This window comes from Galeopterus variegatus, unplaced genomic scaffold (assembly GCF_000696425.1).
Source record: "Galeopterus variegatus unplaced genomic scaffold, G_variegatus-3.0.2 Scaffold1554, whole genome shotgun sequence".
Taxonomy (NCBI): domain Eukaryota; kingdom Metazoa; phylum Chordata; class Mammalia; order Dermoptera; family Cynocephalidae; genus Galeopterus; species Galeopterus variegatus.
In genome coordinates this window covers 264,329-283,539 of record NW_007727665.1, presented here as the reverse complement: position 1 = coordinate 283,539, position 19,211 = coordinate 264,329, and the positions used below count along the sequence as shown (strand labels likewise).

Here is a 19,211-nt window from a genome sequence, read left to right as displayed (position 1 = left end):
AGGGGGGATGGAGAGCACAGCCAGGGAGGGAGGGTGGGAGGGAGGGATGCACTTGCAGGGGGTCTGATCCTGGATTTCCCTTCAGGCTTTGCAGTCCTGTTGCTGCTGCAGTGCTGTAAGTAACCCCCAAATGCTTTAAATCCTGGGAGACCTGGTGAGGGCCCGGGGCAGGTGTGGAGGAGCTCCTGGCAGGAGGGGAGCATTTTTCCAGTTTCTCTGTGATTCACATGGCTCAGAAATGTTCACGTTTGTTAAACCGAGGCGATAAGTATATAGATGTTTATTTTACTATTCTCTATTCTTCTGTATATTTGAAAATTTCAAAATAACAAACTTTAAAAGGCTCAGGCTCAGTGAAAGTTTTAACTAAGAGCCCATGGGACCCACTAACGCGAGCCCGGTAGCCTCCTTCCTCTGTAAGCAAGAGGCCAGAAAGGACTTAATTGGCAGCAGAAGGAGCTAGAATTGGAAGAGAGGAACAACTTGCTGTTCCACTGGGATGTCGAGCCCCAGCTTGGGGGACATGCTGAAGGAGCCGGGGACTGCTGGGTGCATTCTGGGTGGGTTATGAGTGAGGGCCACTCTCACCTGGAGGCAGAGAAAAGATGCGCCAGAGCCCCTCTCAAACCAAGGACCCCACTGCCTGTCCCAAAAGCCTCCAGTCTGAGGCCAGGGTCTTCTGATAGCGGCTGTCTTGGGCTGGGTCCCTCCTCTTCCTCAAAGCCACTGCCTCCAGGAAGCCTTCCGTACTTGAACCAAGTCCCATTTTATCTTCATTCATCAGCTCCCACCCTCACCCCCACAGCGCCCTGTTTTTGGTCTGCATTATAGTCATCCACTGCATTTGGTCTTTTCTAAGCATTTTCGGAACAGGCCTCGTTTTCATCGGACAAGAAACTCCCCAGAGGCAGGAGGACCTGAGCCAGTCCCTTGCACTTAAAATTCTGATTTTGCTCACACCTTGGTCCCCCTCTCCCCCTTCCCATTGGTGCTCAGCTCTGGGCTCTACCAGAGGGTCCCTTGCTAAATTCTGGCCTGGACCCCACCTCGGACTTCTCCTTCAGGCTCTCCATACAAACTGGTCTGCTACTACACCAGCTGGTCCCAGTACCGGGAAGGTGATGGGAGCTGCTTTCCAGATGCCATCGACCCTTTCCTCTGCACCCACATCGTTTACAGCTTTGCCAACATAAGCAACAATGAGATCGACACCTGGGAGTGGAATGACGTGACACTCTATGACACACTGAATGCACTCAAGAACAGGTTGGGCCATGGGCTGGCCAGGAGAGGAGGAAGATTGAGGGTTAGCAGGGCTGGTCCCAGGGCAGGGCAACCCTGCCCAGGAGGACGGGCGAGGGCCCCAGTACCACCTCTGGGTGGAAGATTGCAGGGCCTTGGCTTCAATGGTAGGAGGTGCAGAAGGTGAGTGTTGGGCAGTATGTGGGGTGATGACAGAGTAGACTGTAGAAGGCACTGCTGAGCTCCCCTGCGAAAGGGAGCCCTCTCCTGCCCCTGAGGGTGCCTCTCTAGGGAGCAGGAGCCATGCTCACGGCTTTACTTTGCAGCACTCTGTCTTCCCCGCTGGGGGAACAGAAATGGACAGCGTCCCACAAAGTCTGTGACCTCTTAGAATACTAAATACTGGGGTTGGGAGTCCTCAGAGGCCTAATCCAGCCTCTCACCCCAAGCTAAAAACCTACTATGGCATCCCAGACATGGGGCCACCCAGTGTCACAACAACTTCATTCTATCCCTGCCCCCCAACCTCCTTGTGCCCCACAGGAACCCCAACCTGAAGACCCTCCTGTCTGTTGGAGGATGGAGTTTTGGCTCTCAAAGGTAGGAGTCATCCCCGGTGGCAGGACTATCGAGGACGATGGAATCGGAAGGAAGAGGCCTGGGCTTCTCCCGCCCACTGTATGGGGTTACCGGGCACCAAACTGGTCAGGCACACAGGCCTAACTGGTCTTCAGGGAACTGCCTGCCTGCCTCACATGCAGTGAGGAGCGCAGAGCCCAGAGAGGGAGAGAGACCCCACCAAGAGTCACACAGCAAGTTCACGGTGCATCTCAACTGCCTCACACGCAGTGAGGAGAACAGAGCCCAGAGAGGGAGAGAGACCCCACCAAGAGTCACACAGCAAGTTCACGGTGCATCTCCTGACCCCTGCCAGTGCTTTCACTACTTCCCAGACCTGCGAACGGAGAACTGCGGCTACTGCCGTAGGGGCTGGAAAGAGAGGGAGGGAAACCAGCGGAGAAATTGGGGGGTGTAGAGACCTTGGGAGGACTCCCTGGAGTAGGGAGAGTTGGAGCAGGGCTTGATAAGGAGGTAGGGTATGGCCATAACAGCTCCCACTTATCGAGTGCTTACTGTGTGTCAGGTCCCCCTTCCCACCGTCATCACACGTCATCCTCCCGACAGCAGGTTGAGATGTTATCATTATCCCCATTTTGCAGATGAGGAAACTGAGACTCAGGTTACAACTTGCTCAAAGTGGCTGGCTAGTAAATGATAGAGCCAGGCTTGGAAACCAGGGGTGTCTGGCTCCAAAGCACATGCTCTTTCTAAGATGCCCGGAGGTGGGTCCTGTCCCATCCATGCCCTCCAAGAGCGGTGTGAGCTCAGGCTCCTGGCTCCCCAGGCCCTGGAAACTCCACCAGAAAGCCAAGGCACCTAGTATATCAGTGCTAAGCATACTATAAGAGGTGATTTCGGTCCTAGATTTTCCAAGATAGCCTCCAACACCCAGAGTCGCATGACTTTTATCAAGTCAGTGCCACCGTTTCTGCGGACCCATGGCTTTGATGGTCTGGACCTAGCCTGGCTCTACCCTGGACGGAGAGACAAGCGGCATTTCACCACCCTGATCAAGGTGCTGGTCAGGTCGAGGAAAGAGCAGGGAGGTGGGCACGCATCAGGGAGTGGGGTGGGCTAGAAGCTGTCTTCAGCTGATGTCTTCCTAACCACAGGCAGAGAGGGACTTCAGCTTCCTCGCTGCAGGGTCCTGGACCCCGTGCCCTGCAGATCTCACACAGCAAGGAAGGCATCTTGTGACAGGGAGTGAGGCAGGGTGGGGTCCTGAGGGGCAGAAGGTCATGACTGAGCAGAGCCCCTGCTCATCACTGCCCACTTGGTGCAGTGTCCATTGTCCACTGTTCAGCCCCGTTGCCCAGCACATGCTGCATCCGGTGGCACTCAGCTCAGTCTGGGGGCAGCCCAGCCATCTCCGTTACCCAGTGGCAGAGCGGGAGTCTAAACAAACTGTGCACAATGCCAATACTAACCATTCATTGTGTGATTTCACGTACCAGGGACAGCACATACCAAAAGATGAATGTCTTCCAACATCATCTGTGGGCCAGCTGGGATCACCCACTGCTCCAGTAGCCCCCAGAACAGGAAATAACTGAGTGCTGAGGGGTGTGCATGCAGTTTTGGGATAAGATTTGTCCAAACAGTTTTTTAGGAAAAGGATGGGTGGCCCTGAAGATGGGCCCACTGATGGGCCATTTTATCATTTCCACTTGCCCAGGCGGTTTGGGGATCAGACCTTCAGGGAAGGTCATCGAGGTGTTCAGAGAACTCAGCCTCCCTTGGCAAGTCTCCCTCTCAGGCCACCTGGGCCCCTTCCATTCACCTGCCTGTCTCCCATCCAGGAAATGAAGGCTGAATTTGCAAAGGAAGCCAAGGCAGGAACAAAGCAGCTTCTGCTCAGTGCAGCGCTGTCTGCAGGGAAGGTCCAGATTGACAGAAGCTATGACATCGCCCAGATATCCCAGTGAGTCTCACCCCAGGCAGCCTCCCCTTGCAGGCAGAGGCCCTTGCAGACAGCCCGTTTCCCCCCACCCTGCCCTAGCATTCGAGGTAGACTCAGGAGACTGGGCTTTTAGTTTCAGATCTTCCAAACGTCACTGCGTGACCTTGAACAAATCACTTCCCCACCCTGTGCCTCAATTTGCCCATCTGTCAAATGGGGCATAAGAATCCCTGCTTTCCTTTTTCTCTTGGGGTGTTGTTGACCTTGAGAGATTTGCTATGAATTTGTTTTGGAACAGGAAGTGGAAAAAGCTATACAAATCCACCAGCCATTACAGGGTATTTTCTCCATGCCAGGCTGAGCAGGGTGCTAGTCCCCAGAGAGGCAACACAGCAGCAATAATACCTTTCATTTCTAGAATGCTGGGCCATCCTCAAAGTGCTCTCAGACACACAGGCACCCCCTTTCCTGTTCGCCCAGCCCCTTATATATGAGAGGACAGCCAGTCTACAGCCAGCAGTCTGATCTCTCCGTACAGCAAAGGCATGCGTCTTGGGAAACCCAGGAGTAAGGAACAAAGACTCTTCAAAATGACTTTAGAATCTTCGTTAGGGTCTTAAGGAGGTGTAGACTCGGACTCAGTGCTTAAACTGATCACTTAGAGGGTGGGAAAGAGGTGGCTCTCAGCCACGTGCCAAAAGTCTCTGCAGCTCATGTTCACACAATCCACCTGCAGTCCCCTTGGCAGGGCGGGTGTGGAGCACCTCCTCCCACTTCGGTGTGTCAGGCCATCTTTGGTCCTGCTTGTTCCCCATTAGGCTGTCTGTTGATGCTATTTTTAATTTGCTTTCACCGAGATGAGCTTGGCAGGAGACGAGCAGTAAGGTGAGGGGGTGGCCAGCTCCCAAGCGTGAGCTGGGGCTAACAGAATAACCCATCCTTGCCTTAAGTGCATTCGCAGGACCTGAGCCCACACCCTGGAACAGCACAGGGGAGGTGGTCCAGCAGCCAGGACTGGGAACTACTGCGGTTTGGGTTAATGGCCTGTCAGTTGCCTGCTTCCTGCTGGGGCCCTGGATATAAGGTCCAGAGCTTTTCTAATTTCCCACCTCCCTCTCCATCTTCTTTCTCCCCAGACACCTGGATTTCATTAGCATCATGGCCTATGATTTTCATGGAAACTGGCACCAGGCCACAGCACATCACAGCCCCCTGTTCCGAGGCCAGGTGGATGCAAGTCCTGACAGATTCAGCAATGCTGTGAGTACCTGGAAGGAGGGAGGGCCAGGAGGGGGCCACAGAGACCTGCCACGTGCCAGTGCTCAACACTAACCCATCTATTCCTTGGTACAGTCCTGCAAAAGAGGGATTATGAGGCCCATTTCACAGATAAGGAAACTGAGGCCCAGAGTCCGTGCATTCTCCATGGCTCCGGGAATACCCACTGCAGGGTGGACTGAGTGAAGGCAGAGGGCAGAATGGAGAGAGGCAGGGGCCTGAGGAGGTGGGCATCTAGCCTCAACCTGCCATTCACTTGCCGTACAACCTGATTTCTGTACCTGTAAAATAGTAACAATCCCTTCCTATGCCTAAAAGGATATTTTCAAGAATGAAACTATAATATTAATTTTAAACTGACATTATCGGTTCCCAGAGGGAACAGGAATCCCAGATGCACCGCACAACTATACCCCACCTGTCAAGGTGGCAGTATTAACTGCACTGTCCTTGTCCTACCCCCACCCAGGACTATGCTGTGGGGTACATGCTGAGGCTGGGGGCCCCGGCCAATAAGCTGGTGATGGGCATCCCCACCTTCGGGAAGAGCTTCACTCTGGCCTCTTCTAAAACGGGTGTCGGAGCTCCAGTCTTGGGGCAGGGAATACCAGGCCAGTTCACCAAGGAGAAAGGGATCCTCGCCTACTATGAGGTAATGGAGTTGGGGGAGAAGGTAAGATTCCCCCAGCACCACCAGCAGCCCCGGGGAAGGTGATCCTCCACCCCACCCCCCACTTTTTCTCCTTTGGGAATAAAAAAAAATGTTCAGTTGGCACAGCATTCCTGAGGAAGAGGAAGGAGGAGGAAAGTTAGGCCTTTTGCAACTAAAAGTCTCCAGCAGGAGCAGACACACAGTCTGTACCACCAAGCTCCGGGTATATCCCTCTAGCCAGCTAGCTGGAGTCTTCCTTCAAGCCCAGGAAAGAGCAATGGCCAAGAGGCAGGTTCTTTGTTCCAGCCCATTCTCCGCCGCTCTCTGTGGCCTTGGGCTGGTCTCAGCCTCACACCTCTGTTGAAGGTGGAGGAAGCAAGTCAGAACCTCCTTAAAGCCCTCAGACTTCAGCAGAACTCGGGGACATTTGCATCTGTTTCACCTAAATTTACATGAAGCCTGCAACTGCGGGACATTTGCATCTGTTTCACACAAATTTGCATGAAGCCTGCAGAGAGAATGAGGCTGCAGAGTGAAGCAAGGGGCTGCAAGAGATTTAGGGAGTGACATTACCTGGTGACCTGCAAAGCCTCAGCAGGACTCCCCACGCTGTCCCTGCCTTGTGCTCTGCTCAGATCTGTGACTTCCTCCACGGAGCCACGGTCCACAGACTCCTCGGGCAGCAGGTCCCCTATGCCACTAAGGGCAACCAGTGGGTGGGGTACGACGACCAGGACAGCGTCAAAATCAAGGTAGGCTTCCCAAGGCCACGCCTTAGGTGGAAAGGGAGAGGGAGCCCCTGCTGCAAGCACCAGATCCCGTGGAGGGCTGGTCTGGGCTCCCTGTGTGTGTGTCTCAGGTGCCTGCAGTCACAACCCCCATACACACCCCAACCTGGGGAACCCAGCCCTGCTCTCTGGGCCTCCCCTGCCAGGTGCGGTACCTGAGAAGCAGGCAGCTGGCAGGAGCCATGGTGTGGGCCCTGGACTTGGATGACTTCCAGGGCTCCTTCTGTGGCCAGAATCTGCGCTTCCCTCTCACCAGTGCCATCAAGGATGCGCTTGCTGCGGCTTAGCCCTCTGTCCTCTGCACACAGTGGGGGCCAAAGGTGCCCCCACCGCCTCTGGCGCCAGCTGGCCGGGAGCCTGATCACCTGCTCTGCTGAGTCTCCAGCTGAGCTTCAGTCTCCCTCCCTTGGAACCTGTGCAAAGGCCCCAGTGCTGAGATTTGAGCTCAGCCCTGGCGGACAGGGAGGCAGGGGTGGGACTGCGGGGACAGTGAGGGCCTGGGGACCAGCACACGATCAGAACATACCTGTTGATTAATGAAAATGCTCACAGACCATAAGCCTGGCATGAGAGGATTTCTTCAACTCCCTTACCCCCAGCCCTCCTTACCAAAGGACACTATCTTGGTCAAGCTTTACCACCAAGTAGCCAAAGACACAGTGGCCATACTAATTATACCCTCTACAAAGCCTAAACCTTCACTTAGGAATGTAATCGTGTCTCTTAACCCACTTTCCTTTCTTAACTCCACAGCTGCTCAATAAAGTACAAGAGTTTAACTGTGTACTGGCTCGAGGCTCAGTCTATCTGTGTGGATCCACGGGACCCATCGGGCTCACCCCCATCTTTCCTGGGTTCCTCTCTCTGAGGTTTGGGAGTCCTGAGCTTGCAGAAGTGAGGCTACCATGTCCTCTGCCAGCCCCGGGGAGCCCCGCTGGGAGGCCAGCCTCCTCAGATTCACCTGCCTCGGACTTAACCCAAGCATGGCTGATGGCTTTCTAGATATTAAAGTCCTTGCCATCCAGACTTCTAAATTAAGTCCCTGTTGAAAGAAGACTTTTCTGTTTCCTGAAGGCTTATCAGGCACCAGGAAAACAGCCTTTTAATCTCAATTCATCTCTTACCACCCATGGGAAGGTGGTGGGAGCTGACCACAGGAACAGGTTAGAGAACACTGAATCCTGGCCCCTCGGGGCCAGAAGGAAATGCAGATGTCATTTTGAGCACCCTCCCTGCCTCCCAGGGCTGGGTTCTCCACAGGGCACTTGAGGGATGGCCTTCCAGCCTCTCCTGACACTCCCAGTGACCAGAGGCAGCCCATTCCGTTGCTGGGCTGGGGTCTGTCGGTGGCCCTGCTGTGGCAGCCTAGACCCCATCCCTGTGCTGGCCCCTTCCCCACTCTCATCCCTCAACTCATGTGTATATCAGAACACCTCTGCTCAAGCTGGCCTGAGACACCAGGTGGGGGGAGGATGGGCTGGGCTGGGCTGAGAAGGACTTGGAAGACCAGCCAGTTTTACAACTTTTGTGAGGCCAGAGATGCCCTCAGCAGGCTTCTGTGAATTCTCAGGGCTCTGGACATGTCTTTATCCAAACAAAGTCCAGATACACAACTCCAAAACTAAAGAGAATTTACTTGTGGATTCCCTAATACGTGGATGATCTGTGAGTTGGACTAATTACGACTTGGCCTGATGGTTTCTAACTCTGGTTTGAGGCGCGGGGAAGGAAATTACTATGGGCGGCCCTGAAATCTGAACCGCTGGAGCTGGGCAGAGCAACTGATCCCAAGGTCACAGCCCTGCTAAAGGCACAGAAAGCAAGAACTTGGCTAGAGCCTTGGGGGCTACCTGGCATTTCACTGCTGGCTGCGGGGCAGGGGGGAGGTCTAAGCCTTCCCTACTCCTTGCCCGCTGTCTGCCCACCAACAAGGGTCTTTGAAAACACAGTGCTGTGAACCCTCCTGGGCAGCCAACCCCCTTCCCCTGGGGCTACCCTCCCCCCAGCCTGGGACAGGCTCTCCAGGGCTGACTCAGGGTCCTGCAGGGTTAGTCACATTCGCTTATAGCTGCATAGTCAGAGGCCAGGGATGAAGATCGGGTCTCCAGGGACTGCTCCCTGCCCGGCAGGACACTGAGTCACCTGACAGAGAACATGGGCACCCAGGCAGGGCCTGACCTGGAGGCTCCCCAGGCCCTCCACTGCCGCTCCCCAGCAAGGAAAGCCCGGGTTGAGAGGCAGCCACACTCGTCTCCCTCTATCCCCAGGAAGGGGGCGAGGGCATGCGGCCGAGGGCCCTAAATAAATTACGTGCTTATTTCTAAATCGTGGGATGTGTCATACATGCTAAAGGGTGCATCGAATGTATTGTTTAAAGAATTACTATGTAGTGAAAACCTGTGTAATGACCAAGGACAGGAAATGAAGGCTCATTAGCATCCCTGAAACCTCCACAATCATATACGTCCCTGTCCCTCTGACTACAGGCAGCCACTACCCTAACTTGTGTGAACTTTGACCTTGCTTTCCTCTTTGGTCTCAGCACCCACGGATGGGCGTGAAAGGAGAGAGCCAGGTTTTGCCTGTGTTTGAATTCAATGCAGATGAGACCACACCACGTCCGTGGGCCTCTCCCTTGTGCTCACCGTTGGGTCCATAAGATCATCTATGTTGTTTTATGCAGCTGGAGTTGGTTCATTTTATTCCATATTTTGCTTCATAGTTGCATAAATACTACACAGTTATTAGTCCATCCCACTGCTGAGGACCAGTTGTTTTACCCCAGATTTTGGCTTTACAAATAATACTGCTAGGAACGTCCTCATCTGGGTCTCCCGATGCACGTGTGTGGGGTTTCTAGGGGCGGAACTGCTGGGTCATGGAGTGGGCATGGTGTCTATTTTACTAGGCACCATCTCACTTTCTCCAAAGTGACTGCTCCAATCCACACTCCCACCAGCAACGACAGCTCCTGCTGCTCCCCTCCTCCCTGACACGGGGTATCTTACACCTTTTAGATAACTACCAATCTCAGTGTTTTATTGAATGAATCAGTCAATGATTAGAAATTTGGTCATACCTGTCTCATTCCCACCCTGGGAACACCTATGCCCGCGCCCTGCTTCAATCAGTGTAGTTTTCAGAATTCTGTTCTCCAGAAGGGTTTCTTCAAGATCTGTCTATGACTTTATCTCACCTCCAAGGGCTAAGGGTTCTGTGTAATACATGGGGAACTGAGGCCCAGAGCAGACCTTAGGGGGGGTCAGATCCTTACCAACCTCCCCAACAGAGACAGGAACCAGAGGTCCTCCTTCCTGGAGGACCTTTTTCTGGCCAGCCCCACCTTGGGCAACTCAATTCCCTACCTGTCTAAGGCCCTCAACCTCATACAGCACAGGTGAGAGTCCCTGGGGCTTCCTGGAGGACCTTTTTCTGGCCAGCCCCACCTTGGGCACCTCAATTCCCTACCTGTCTAAGGCCCTCAACCTCATACAGCACAGGTGAGAGTCCCTGGGGCCTGTGGGGAACAGAGGAGTGGGGATCATGGGGGCAGAGCTGGAGGTACTCACAGGGAAGGCACACCAGGCTATCTGGCCCCAGCCCCCAGTGTGAGAAGCCCTGGGCACAAATGACCCCATAGAGGCCAGACACTCAGAGCCTGATCTGGGCTCATTCTCCAGATGGAAGCTCTCCCTCCCATTGCCCTGACACCTGGCACAGGCCCCCATCGATGTCCCATCTCACCCGTCTCTGCCCTCCCCGCAGCTGGGCACCGGCACCCTGGCTGCCGAGGTCCAGTCAGGGTGATAGACAAGGTAGTGCGTTCCTCAAGGGGCCCTTGTGGTTCCTCCCCCAGAGCTATTCCTGGCCTGGGTGCCTCCCCACCCCCCAGTCCCCCGCCTGACCTGACCCCACAGCTGAGAATCGTTTGCTAGGGGTGGGGCAGCCCCTGACTATATAAGCCTGGACCTAGGTGTCCCAGGCACCCTGGAGACCCAGACCCACCACTGCTGACCTTCTCTGCTGCTGCCAGCCAGCCAAGCAATGACGGGAAAAGCCACCTCTGAGGCCCCTGACTATGGTCCAGAGGAGACTGCATCTAAGACCACCGAGGTGCCCACCACCGAGCCTTCAGGAGAAGTGGCAGCACCAGAGCCCGCTGACAAAGAGCAGGCTCCCGAGCCACAGGACCCTGCCTCTCAGGCCCCCGCCCCTGCAGCCCCCGCAGCCACTAAACCTGCACCCCCAAGTGAAGGTGACCAGAAGCGGGGCACGTGGAGGAGGAAGGCAGGAGTGCAGGCAGTGGCAGGGAGCTTCCTGGCTACGTACCTCTCCATCTCACCCTGGCTTCTCCCTCAGATGTCCCCAGTGCACCACTGCTGCTGACCCTGGAGGATGTGAGCAATAGCTCTGTGACCGTGAGCTGGGAGCCCCCGGAGGAGCTGGGGAGGCTGGGACTCCAGGGCTACGTGTTGGAGCTCTGCAGAGAGGGAGGTGAGCACTGGGCTGAGCCCTGCATACACCTGGGGGAGGTGGGCTTGGAGGGCGGCAGAGACAAGCAGCCAGACCCTGCAGTCTGGTCTGTCTGGGGCAGATACAGAAGGAGGGAGTGCAAGCTGTACTCCCCTCAACCTGCCCACCTACCACCCCTTACCCTGCCAGGCTACCTCTGAGGGCAGGGGATGTCCAGAGGACCTCGGGAGCCCCTCGTTCTCCAGCTGCAGGGGCCTCTGAGCAACAGAAGGGTGGGGGACCCTGGGCACTGCTCTGGTTAGAAGGGCGGGAGGTGCTGAGTTTCGGAGGACCCTGGTGGGGAGGGAATGCAGGGGTGGACAGCATAGGGGCTGGAGAGGGGCCCTGTCTGTGAGAGACAGTGAGGAGATAAAAGAAACGGGTCAAATTCCTGTGGCCGCTGTCCCCCCATTGCAGCCAAGTTCAGCCTGTCCTCTGCCTCTGCCCCCACCTTGCCATGTGACTTTGCAAATATGTCCAACCCTCTCTGGGCTTCAGCAACCCCCTCTCTGGCCACCATGCCAGGACTCTAACATCAGGTGTCTTTGAAGCCATTTGACAGTAACAAGTCAGGGAAGGGGAGCAAGGGGGAAATAAGGCCCTGAGAGCGAGGTCCACTTCCCCAGGTCACCAGTGAGAAGGGAAGTCCCATTAGAAGGGTGCCCGTGGCGGTGTCACCGAGGCCTCACACTCTCTCCGTTCCCCTCAGCCTCGGAGTGGGTGCCTGTGAATGACCGGCCCATGATGGTGACCCAGCAGACCATGCGGAACCTGGCTCTGGGAGACAAGTTCTTCCTGCGCGTGGCTGCAGTGAGCTCTGCAGGGGCCGGCCCGCCGGCCGTGCTGGACCAGCTCGTCCACATCCGAGAGATCATCGGTAATGCCCATCCTGGCCTCCTGCTCCCCAGCCCTTTCCAGGCACCTTATTTAATGGGGAAATTGAGGCCAGTGGGCAGAGGAAACCAGGTGGTCCTTTCCCCATCCCACACACATGCACAAGCCACATGCTATTGCCATCTTGCCTTAAGAAAAGTTCCAGTTTCCTCAGCAGCAAGGGGCCTCTGGAGGTCACAGAAGCCATTTCCCTGAATGGTCCAGCCCTGAGCATTGGGGGAGGGGCTTCCTGATGCCCAAAGTGAAAGATCAAGTTCCCTGGGCCATCTGTCTCAGGGTCCCAATGCTAAGAGTCCATCTCTTCCTCTGAGCTAATCCTAATCCCTCCAGTGGCCATGGAAGCTCGTCTTCTCCCATTATTTACCCATTTCCTATGGCCTGGGTTCCAGATTCTCCCAAAGGTTCTGGAACAGAGAGAAGACCTGGCTTGCCCTTCATTCCACTATGGCCCTAGTGGGAAGAAAAGGGTTTGCAAAAAGCCCATGAAGGCTTCTCCATCCCCAGAGGGCACTGGGGACCTGGAGTCCAGCTGCTGTCCCCATTGCTAATATTTCTATTTGCAGGGTGCATCAGCCTCAGTCCTACCCTCACTCCCCTCCCAGACCTGATCGGGTTTCAGTCTGTTAATGTCAGTGAGTCATTTGGTCTGATCTGAAGTCTGGGGATAGCACAGGGCCCCAAGGTGAAGAGAGACACAGGCGAGCAGGTGGCCCAGGCCTTCTGACCTTCCTTCTTGTTCCTCCACCAGGGGAATGGATGGTTCCTGGCAGAGTCCCACAGTTTTGGACAAGGCCAGCAGAAGGAGAGGGTGTCATGACCACAGGAGGGGTCAAGTTTGGATTAGAGGAAATACTCAACTCGGAGGCCTGAGACACATAGGAACCATGGTGTTAGGGAGCTTAAATTTGAAGACAGTCATGGCTGTCCATCCCAGCCGAGTAGATCCCAAGGGACCCAGGGACTCCTTCAAGGTCACCCATGTTTTTAGTGGCTGTCCCAGAATCTGATTGCCCTCACAGGACCATTCATGCCCTGCCAGGTTGCAGAACATCTTCTCTGGTGGTTTTCAAAACCCAAGGACATTCCCAGCCTTTGAGTCTGGGTGACACATGGCCCAACCCAGCAGCTGCACTATAAATGTGTTGACTTAGCCTGGAGATGCCAGGAAGCCCTCCAGGTTGGAAGGGTCCTAGGCCTTCTCCCAGGGCTCCAGAGAGCTCAGACTCAGAGAGGCCTCTGAGGCCCAGGGCCAAAGGAGCCAGCCAGACTCAGCACCCACTTCTCCATTAAGATTCCTCTGGCAGGAGAGAAGGGGATTTCCTGGAGAGAAGAGGGGTAGGAGGCTGTGAACAAATGGGGAGCAGCCAGGCTCCTCATGGGCAGGCGGGGTGGGGCCCTGTCCGGGATCCTTGGCTGCTCAGCTGTCCCTCCTTGGCCACCTGGAGCTGCCAAGCATTCCCGGCCCCCTGCAGCTGCCCCAAGAGCATTCCATGCCTGGTGCTGCCAGAGCCAAGTGCCTGCTCAGCTAATCCTCAGAGACACAGTGTTCCTTCTCACTGTCTCCTCCTCCTGCACCCTGTGCACCACCAACCAGCTGCTGCCACCTGTTTGCTGCTGAGGAGCCTCAGTCACAGCCCAGCACCCACCCACGGGCACAGGGACAGTGGCTGCCACAGCTTCTCTGGGAATGCCCAGTGGCTTCAGTGGTTGCACCTGATTAGGGGATGGTCAGGAAGGTGGTCCCTACCATAGCATCGGGCTGCATCAGGAAAGACTTCTCATCTGTGAGATTAAAAGACTGTGGTAGAGGTGACAGAGGAAGGAGGGAGTAAACCTGCTCCTGCTCATTAGGAAAGAAAACATCCTAATCCTCCCAATAGTGCCTGGGGACCGAGGAATGGGCAAACAGGGTTTCACAAGGGCTTCTCTGAAAGTCCTCGGCTGGTGGAGAGTGGGGGAGCTGGATTAGCAGGAGGACAGCACTGTTCCCTTCCCAGCAGTACAGTCTGACAGGTGCAGCACCTGCTCCCCACCAGGGGAAGACAGAGAGCCAGCTGGGGCCCATCTGGAGCCTGGGAATGCCTGGGCTGCAAGGCAAATCCCAGCCTGGCAGGGTCGAGGCGCTAACGGAGTGCCCGGGATGCTTACTAGTTCACACCATGGAGGCCCTGACCTCCCTGGAACCTCCCGGCTCTCAGCTCCCTGAGGGCCTTCAGGGCATCGGGCCCCTAGATCTCAGGAGGGAAAGCTTCACCCTTCCCACAAGGAGGCAGCCCAAGGCAGCCAGAACACACCCAGGAGCCCTCCTGCCCAGCCAGCAGTCCTCGCCAGCTGTCCCCTACCCCTGCCTCTGAAGCCCCAACCGGCTACCTCACTGCTATGCTAAATCTAGACTCTCGCTTCGATGCAGAGGCCCCCAAGATCCGCGTCCCACGCCACCTTCGTCAGACCTACATCCGTCAGGTGGGAGAGACTATCAACCTGCAAATCCCCTTCCAGGTGGGTATGCCTCCACCCAAGGTAAGAGCCTGAGGTATGTCAGCAGAATCTAGGAAATGTCAGAATTCCCCCGGGGGTTCTGCGTGGGAGCCATAAAGACAGCCTCAGCCTCTCAATCGTTCACACGACTCAGTTGTCATTCTCCAGCTTGTGGGCAGGAGGGGGGGACCCCCAGGGCAGGCTGGACACCTGGAGCGTGTGGTTCTGGGCAGCACCTGGGGCTCCCACCACAGCTGCCCCCTCCTGAGAAGGACCAATGGGGCAGGCTCCGTAGGACATGGCTCCAGAGACCCCAGCAGCTAGAGGGGGGTATCGGGGTGCTGGCACCTCCCTGAACTCACCCTATGGGCTCCTCCTTGTCAGGGGAAGCCGAAGCCTCAGGCCTCATGGACCCATGACAGCCACACCCTGGACAGCCAGCGGGTGAGCGTGCGCACCGGGGACCGGGACTCCATCCTGTTCATCCGCTCGGCCCAGCGCTCTGACTCGGGCCGCTATGAGCTCACCGTGCAGCTGGAAGGCCTGGAGGCCAAGGCAGCCATCGACATCCTGGTGATTGGTATGAGGCCAGGGGACCCAGGGCCCCATCTCCTACCCCAGACAGCTAAGGGGGCAGGCCAAGCACGTGTGGCTGAGGCCACATCTTCGGTGTGAGACTGTGTGGCAGGCCCAGCCCGCACAGTCCTTCCCTTCACACTCTGGTCCTGCAGAGAAACCTGGACCCCCCGGCAGAATCAAGCTGCTGGATGTCTGGGGCTGCAATGCTGCCCTGGAGTGGACACCACCGCAGGACACGGGCAACACAGAGCTGCTGGGCTACACGGTGCAGAAGGCGGACAAAAAGACAGGGGTGAGGCTGGTGGGGCTGAGGTCAGGGTAGGAGTGTCCAAGGTGGCCAGGACAGCCCATCCCAGTAAGAGTCTAGTCTAACTACCTTTAACCCGACTCCCTGTGTGGCCTTGGAAGACTCTTTCCCTCTCTGGACTTCGGTGTCCTCCTGAAGATTGCAGGGAGGGCTGAACGGTCTCTCTGAGGCCTTTCAAGCTCTGGAGCCATGTTTCTTGAATCCTAATGTGCATGTGAATTCCTGGGAATCTTGCTAAAATGCAGATTGTGATTCAGTAGCCTGGGGTGGGGCTGAGATCCTGCATTTCTGAGAAGCTCCCAGGTGATGCTGAGGCTGCACGCCTGTGGGCCACACTTTGAGTAGTAAGGCTCTAGAATTCTGAGGACCCCAGAGAGGTCACCTGAGTGACCCAGGGGCCACTTCTCCAATTCAAAATCCCTCAGGCCCAAAGCTGGATTGTCCAGCCTACCAGGGTCGGAGGCAGGGAATGAGCCCCTCTGAGGAAGGAGCTACAGGGTGAGCAGGGAGGGTGAGGATGGGGGTGAGAGGTGAGGGTGACAGGGCCGGTCCCGGCAGCAATGGTTCACAGTACTGGAGCGCTACCACCCGACCACCTGCACCATCTCCGACCTCATCGTCGGCAACTCGTACTCCTTCCGAGTCTTCTCTGAAAACCTGTGTGGACTCAGTGCCTCGGCCGCCGTCACCAAGGAGCTCGCCCACATCCAGAAGGCAGGTGGGTTTGGCCCGGGGCTGGGAACCAAGCCAGGTGTCCGCCTCTTCCTCGGTGTCTCCGCAGCCTTCTCCGGGCTGCTGGGAGCAGGAACATTCACTGCCTCCTGCTGCACAGCTGTGCACGCACCCGAACTATAAAGTAATGGATGTGGTTGATTGATTTTAACAAACACATCAGAGCAAACCCGTGCAAATGAGAGGTGTCCCTTGGGAAGCTGTGTACTTATTCTAAAGTGCATGTGGCTGCAAATATCCTAGCAGGCTCTGGATCTCAGGCACAGTGTCCCAGGGGAACTACTCTGAAAGGCAACGTGTTTGTGGGTAGGTGGCCTGGCGAGTTTGCTAAAATATCAAACCTCCCAACCGTACTGTAACACCACATAGATGCCAAGAGCGATCTGGGTGTCACTGCTCCATGCAGGCAGCCGGCCCTCTTTCCCTGTCACCCCACATGCTCCGAGGCCCTTCTCCATCCAGAGCCTCTGTGGGCTGAAGATGCACTCGTTTTGAACACCAGCCTGAGCTGCACAGAATTAGGAAAAAGTTTTTGTTTAAAAAAGGAAAGCCAGTCAGGTGTCCAAAGACAAACAGAGTGAAATGTGGCATCTCTGAGTCACTGGTCCCCACCTCCTGCCAAGCTCGGTGCACCTCTGATTTTCCTGCCCACTCTTCTCTGTTCACTGCCCTGACCCACCTAGGCCCGGTCTCGGCTTTCCTCTGCCTTTCTGAGATGTTCTATCTCTAAGTTCCTGCAAAATAGCCATGCTTTGCTCCCCAAAGATCCTCGTTTTCCTGCCCACTCTTCTCTGTTCACTGCCCTGACCCACCTAGGCCCGGTCTCGGCTTTCCTCTGCCTCTCTGAGATGTTCTATCTCTAAGTTCCTGCAAAATAGCCATGCTTTGCTCCCCAAAGATCCTCAATGATGTCAGTCCTCATTTAGTCTTCTCCACACCTATAACCTCAAATCCACCCCACTTTCTCCTCTGAATCCAGATATGGCTGCCAAACCTAAAGGGTTTATTGAGCGAGACTTTTCAGACCTCAAATCCACCCCATTTTCTCCTCTGAATCCAGATATGGCTGCCAAACCTAAAGGGTTTATTGAGCGAGACTTTTCAGAAGCCCCCTCATTCACCCAGCCCCTGGCTAACCACACTTCTACTCCTGGCTACAGCACTCAGCTGTTCTGCAGTGTCCGAGCATCACCCAAGGTGAGGAGCCAGGCCCTGATGTGCCCTGGGCCAGGGGGCAGGTGGGGGCAGCAGGGTTGAGGAATCCTCCGGGCATCTCCTCCTAAGCCTGGGGATGGCCTTCGAGAGCCCCGTCCCAGCCCACACTCTCCCCAGCTCTTCTCTGACTCTGCCTCCCAGCCCAAGATCATCTGGATGAAAAACAAGATGAACATCCAGGGAGATCCCAAATACCGCGCCCTCTCTGAGCAAGGGGTCTGCTCCCTGGAGATTCGAAAACCCAGCCCCTTTGATTCTGGGGTCTACACCTGCAAGGCCATCAATGTGCTGGGGGAGGCATCCGTGGACTGCCGGCTGGAGGTCAAAGGTGAGGGTCTCAGGAGGGCCGCTCCTTAGGGACCTTCCCATGGATACTCCTTAGGGACCTTCCCGTGGATAGGCGAACAGGAGAAGCCACCTCTCGGGAGCTGGACTAGATGCAGCTGAGAGCTGAAAATCAAGGCAGGAGGCTGTGGGGGGTAAAGCCCAAGGTCAGGCTGCCTGAGTGGCTTTCCAAGTGGGAGGATGGCCCAGTGTGGGGGAAGGGCATGCAGCCTCCAACCTCTCCCACTCCCCCTCCTCCTCCCCAAGATCTAACCCACAGGATTCCTTCCAGCCTCAGCCACACACTGAAGAGCAACGGGAGGAGGCTGTGATGAGGAGACAGGTAAATGGCTGGACCCACTCCCCCTGCCACCTCTGCGGTGGCACAGAAGCAGAGAGGAGGCTGAGCGGGGGGCGGGGCTCCTTAGGGACCTTCCCATGGATAGGCGAACAGGAGAAGCCACCTCTCGGGAGCTGGACTAGATGCAGCTGAGAGCTGAAAATCAAGGCAGGAGGCAGTGGGGGGTAAAGCCCAAGGTCAGGCTGCCTGAGTGGCTTTCCAAGTGGGAGGATGGCCCAGTGTGGGGGAAGGGCATGCAGCCTCCAACCTCTCCCACTCCCCCTCCTCCTCCCCAAGATCTAACCCACAGGATTCCTTCCAGCCTCAGCCACACACTGAAGAGCAACGGGAGGAGGCTGTGATGAGGAGACAGGTAAATGGCTGGACCCACTCCCCCTGCCACCTCTGCGGTGGCACAGAAGCAGAGAGGAGGCTGAGCGGGGGGCGGGGGGGAATGAGAAGGGAAGGCAGTGGTCAGCTCTGCATACAGATCTGCAGCCACAGGCAAGTAACTCGCATGTCCAGAGACACAAGGTAACCCTGCAGGGCCGGGCCATGCTGAGGCGGCCCAGAAGGGGGGCGATTCAGCAGACGATGGTCACAGGGTAGGAGTCTGGTCCTGGCTCTGAGCGGCCTTAGGCTAGGGCATTCTTTGGACCTGTTTCCTCATCAACGTGGGGACAACAGTCCCTGACCTGCCTTCCTTCCCCTGCTGGTTCTGAGGCTCTGGATGAGTAAGGAAGTATCTAGAACATCATTGGGCAGAGCTGAGACCTGGGCACTAGGCCCAAGGGAGGGGGGCCTGGAAAGGGCAGAGGGTGCTGCTCCCCACTGCCCACCCACCCCTCCCGGGTGTGTAGCTGAGCTCTGCCTCACCCAGGGGCTCATGAAGCATGTTCCCTGCCAGGTGCTGCTGGTCTGAGGGGTCAGGTCCCCCAGGTCGAGAATCAGACTCCACAGATACCCAAGACCCCCATCTCCATAGCGATGGCTGGTGGAACTTCCCCTGGTACCTACTGGCCTCTCTCCCTAGAGACTGAAGTCCAGAGCTCAGGAGAGGGCCTGGCAGGCCCTGGGCCAGGCTTCCTGGGCACAGGGGCCCGAGAGTTGTAGAGACTGCCATGACCTGCAGAGTTGTGCCCTGGGAGACAAGCACTCAAATAAAGGTGTGTGGTGTTATTGTGCGGGGGCCTCTGTGACAGCCAGCATCAGCGTGAAGGGGGAGGTGCTGTCACCATGGGGGCTGAATCCAGATATGGCTGCCAAACCTAAAGGGTTTATTGAGCGAGACTTTTCAGAAGCCCCCTCATTCACCCAGCCCCTGGCTAACCACACTTCTACTCCTGGCA

At 56.2% G+C, this 19,211-nt stretch overlaps 2 protein-coding genes across 2 annotated transcripts in view; both read left to right on the top strand.

Annotated features, from left to right (window-relative positions):
* Positions 1-7,265, top strand: part of CHI3L1 (chitinase 3-like 1 (cartilage glycoprotein-39)) — an 11,022-nt gene extending 3,757 nt beyond the window's left edge. The window contains exons 2-10 of the mRNA XM_008577641.1: positions 86-115; positions 1,065-1,266; positions 1,786-1,842; positions 2,728-2,878; positions 3,663-3,784; positions 4,900-5,023; positions 5,511-5,693; positions 6,329-6,445; positions 6,628-7,265. Coding sequence (XP_008575863.1) covers positions 86-115; positions 1,065-1,266; positions 1,786-1,842; positions 2,728-2,878; positions 3,663-3,784; positions 4,900-5,023; positions 5,511-5,693; positions 6,329-6,445; positions 6,628-6,768 — 1,127 coding nt within the window. The 3' untranslated portion in view covers positions 6,769-7,265. The remainder of the gene's footprint in view (positions 1-85; positions 116-1,064; positions 1,267-1,785; positions 1,843-2,727; positions 2,879-3,662; positions 3,785-4,899; positions 5,024-5,510; positions 5,694-6,328; positions 6,446-6,627) is intronic.
* A 3,251-nt stretch (positions 7,266-10,516) lies between these two features.
* MYBPH (myosin binding protein H) lies at positions 10,517-19,037 on the top strand. Its single transcript, XM_008577635.1, has 11 exons — positions 10,517-10,736; positions 10,841-10,975; positions 11,703-11,870; positions 14,298-14,386; positions 14,750-14,945; positions 15,097-15,236; positions 15,810-15,969; positions 17,044-17,180; positions 17,340-17,526; positions 17,815-17,865; positions 18,770-19,037. Exons 1-10 carry the CDS (start codon positions 10,526-10,528, stop codon positions 17,829-17,831), a joined length of 1,440 nt encoding a protein of 479 aa, XP_008575857.1. The 5' UTR covers positions 10,517-10,525; the 3' UTR covers positions 17,832-17,865; positions 18,770-19,037.
* Positions 19,038-19,211: the final 174 nt, after the last annotated feature.

What these genes read in the sequence shown, in the direction of transcription:
- MYBPH (XM_008577635.1), top strand. Translation starts at nt 10,526, where the DNA reads ATGACGGGAAAAGCCACCTCTGAGGCCCCTGACTATGGTCCAGAGGAG. An exon ending in ACCTGCACCCCCAAGTGAAG is followed by an intron (nt 10,737 to 10,840) that starts GTGACCAGAAGC and finishes CTTCTCCCTCAG; the next exon opens with ATGTCCCCAGTGCACCACTG. An exon ending in CGCCCACATCCAGAAGGCAG is followed by an intron (nt 15,970 to 17,043) that starts GTGGGTTTGGCC and finishes CTCTGAATCCAG; the next exon opens with ATATGGCTGCCAAACCTAAA.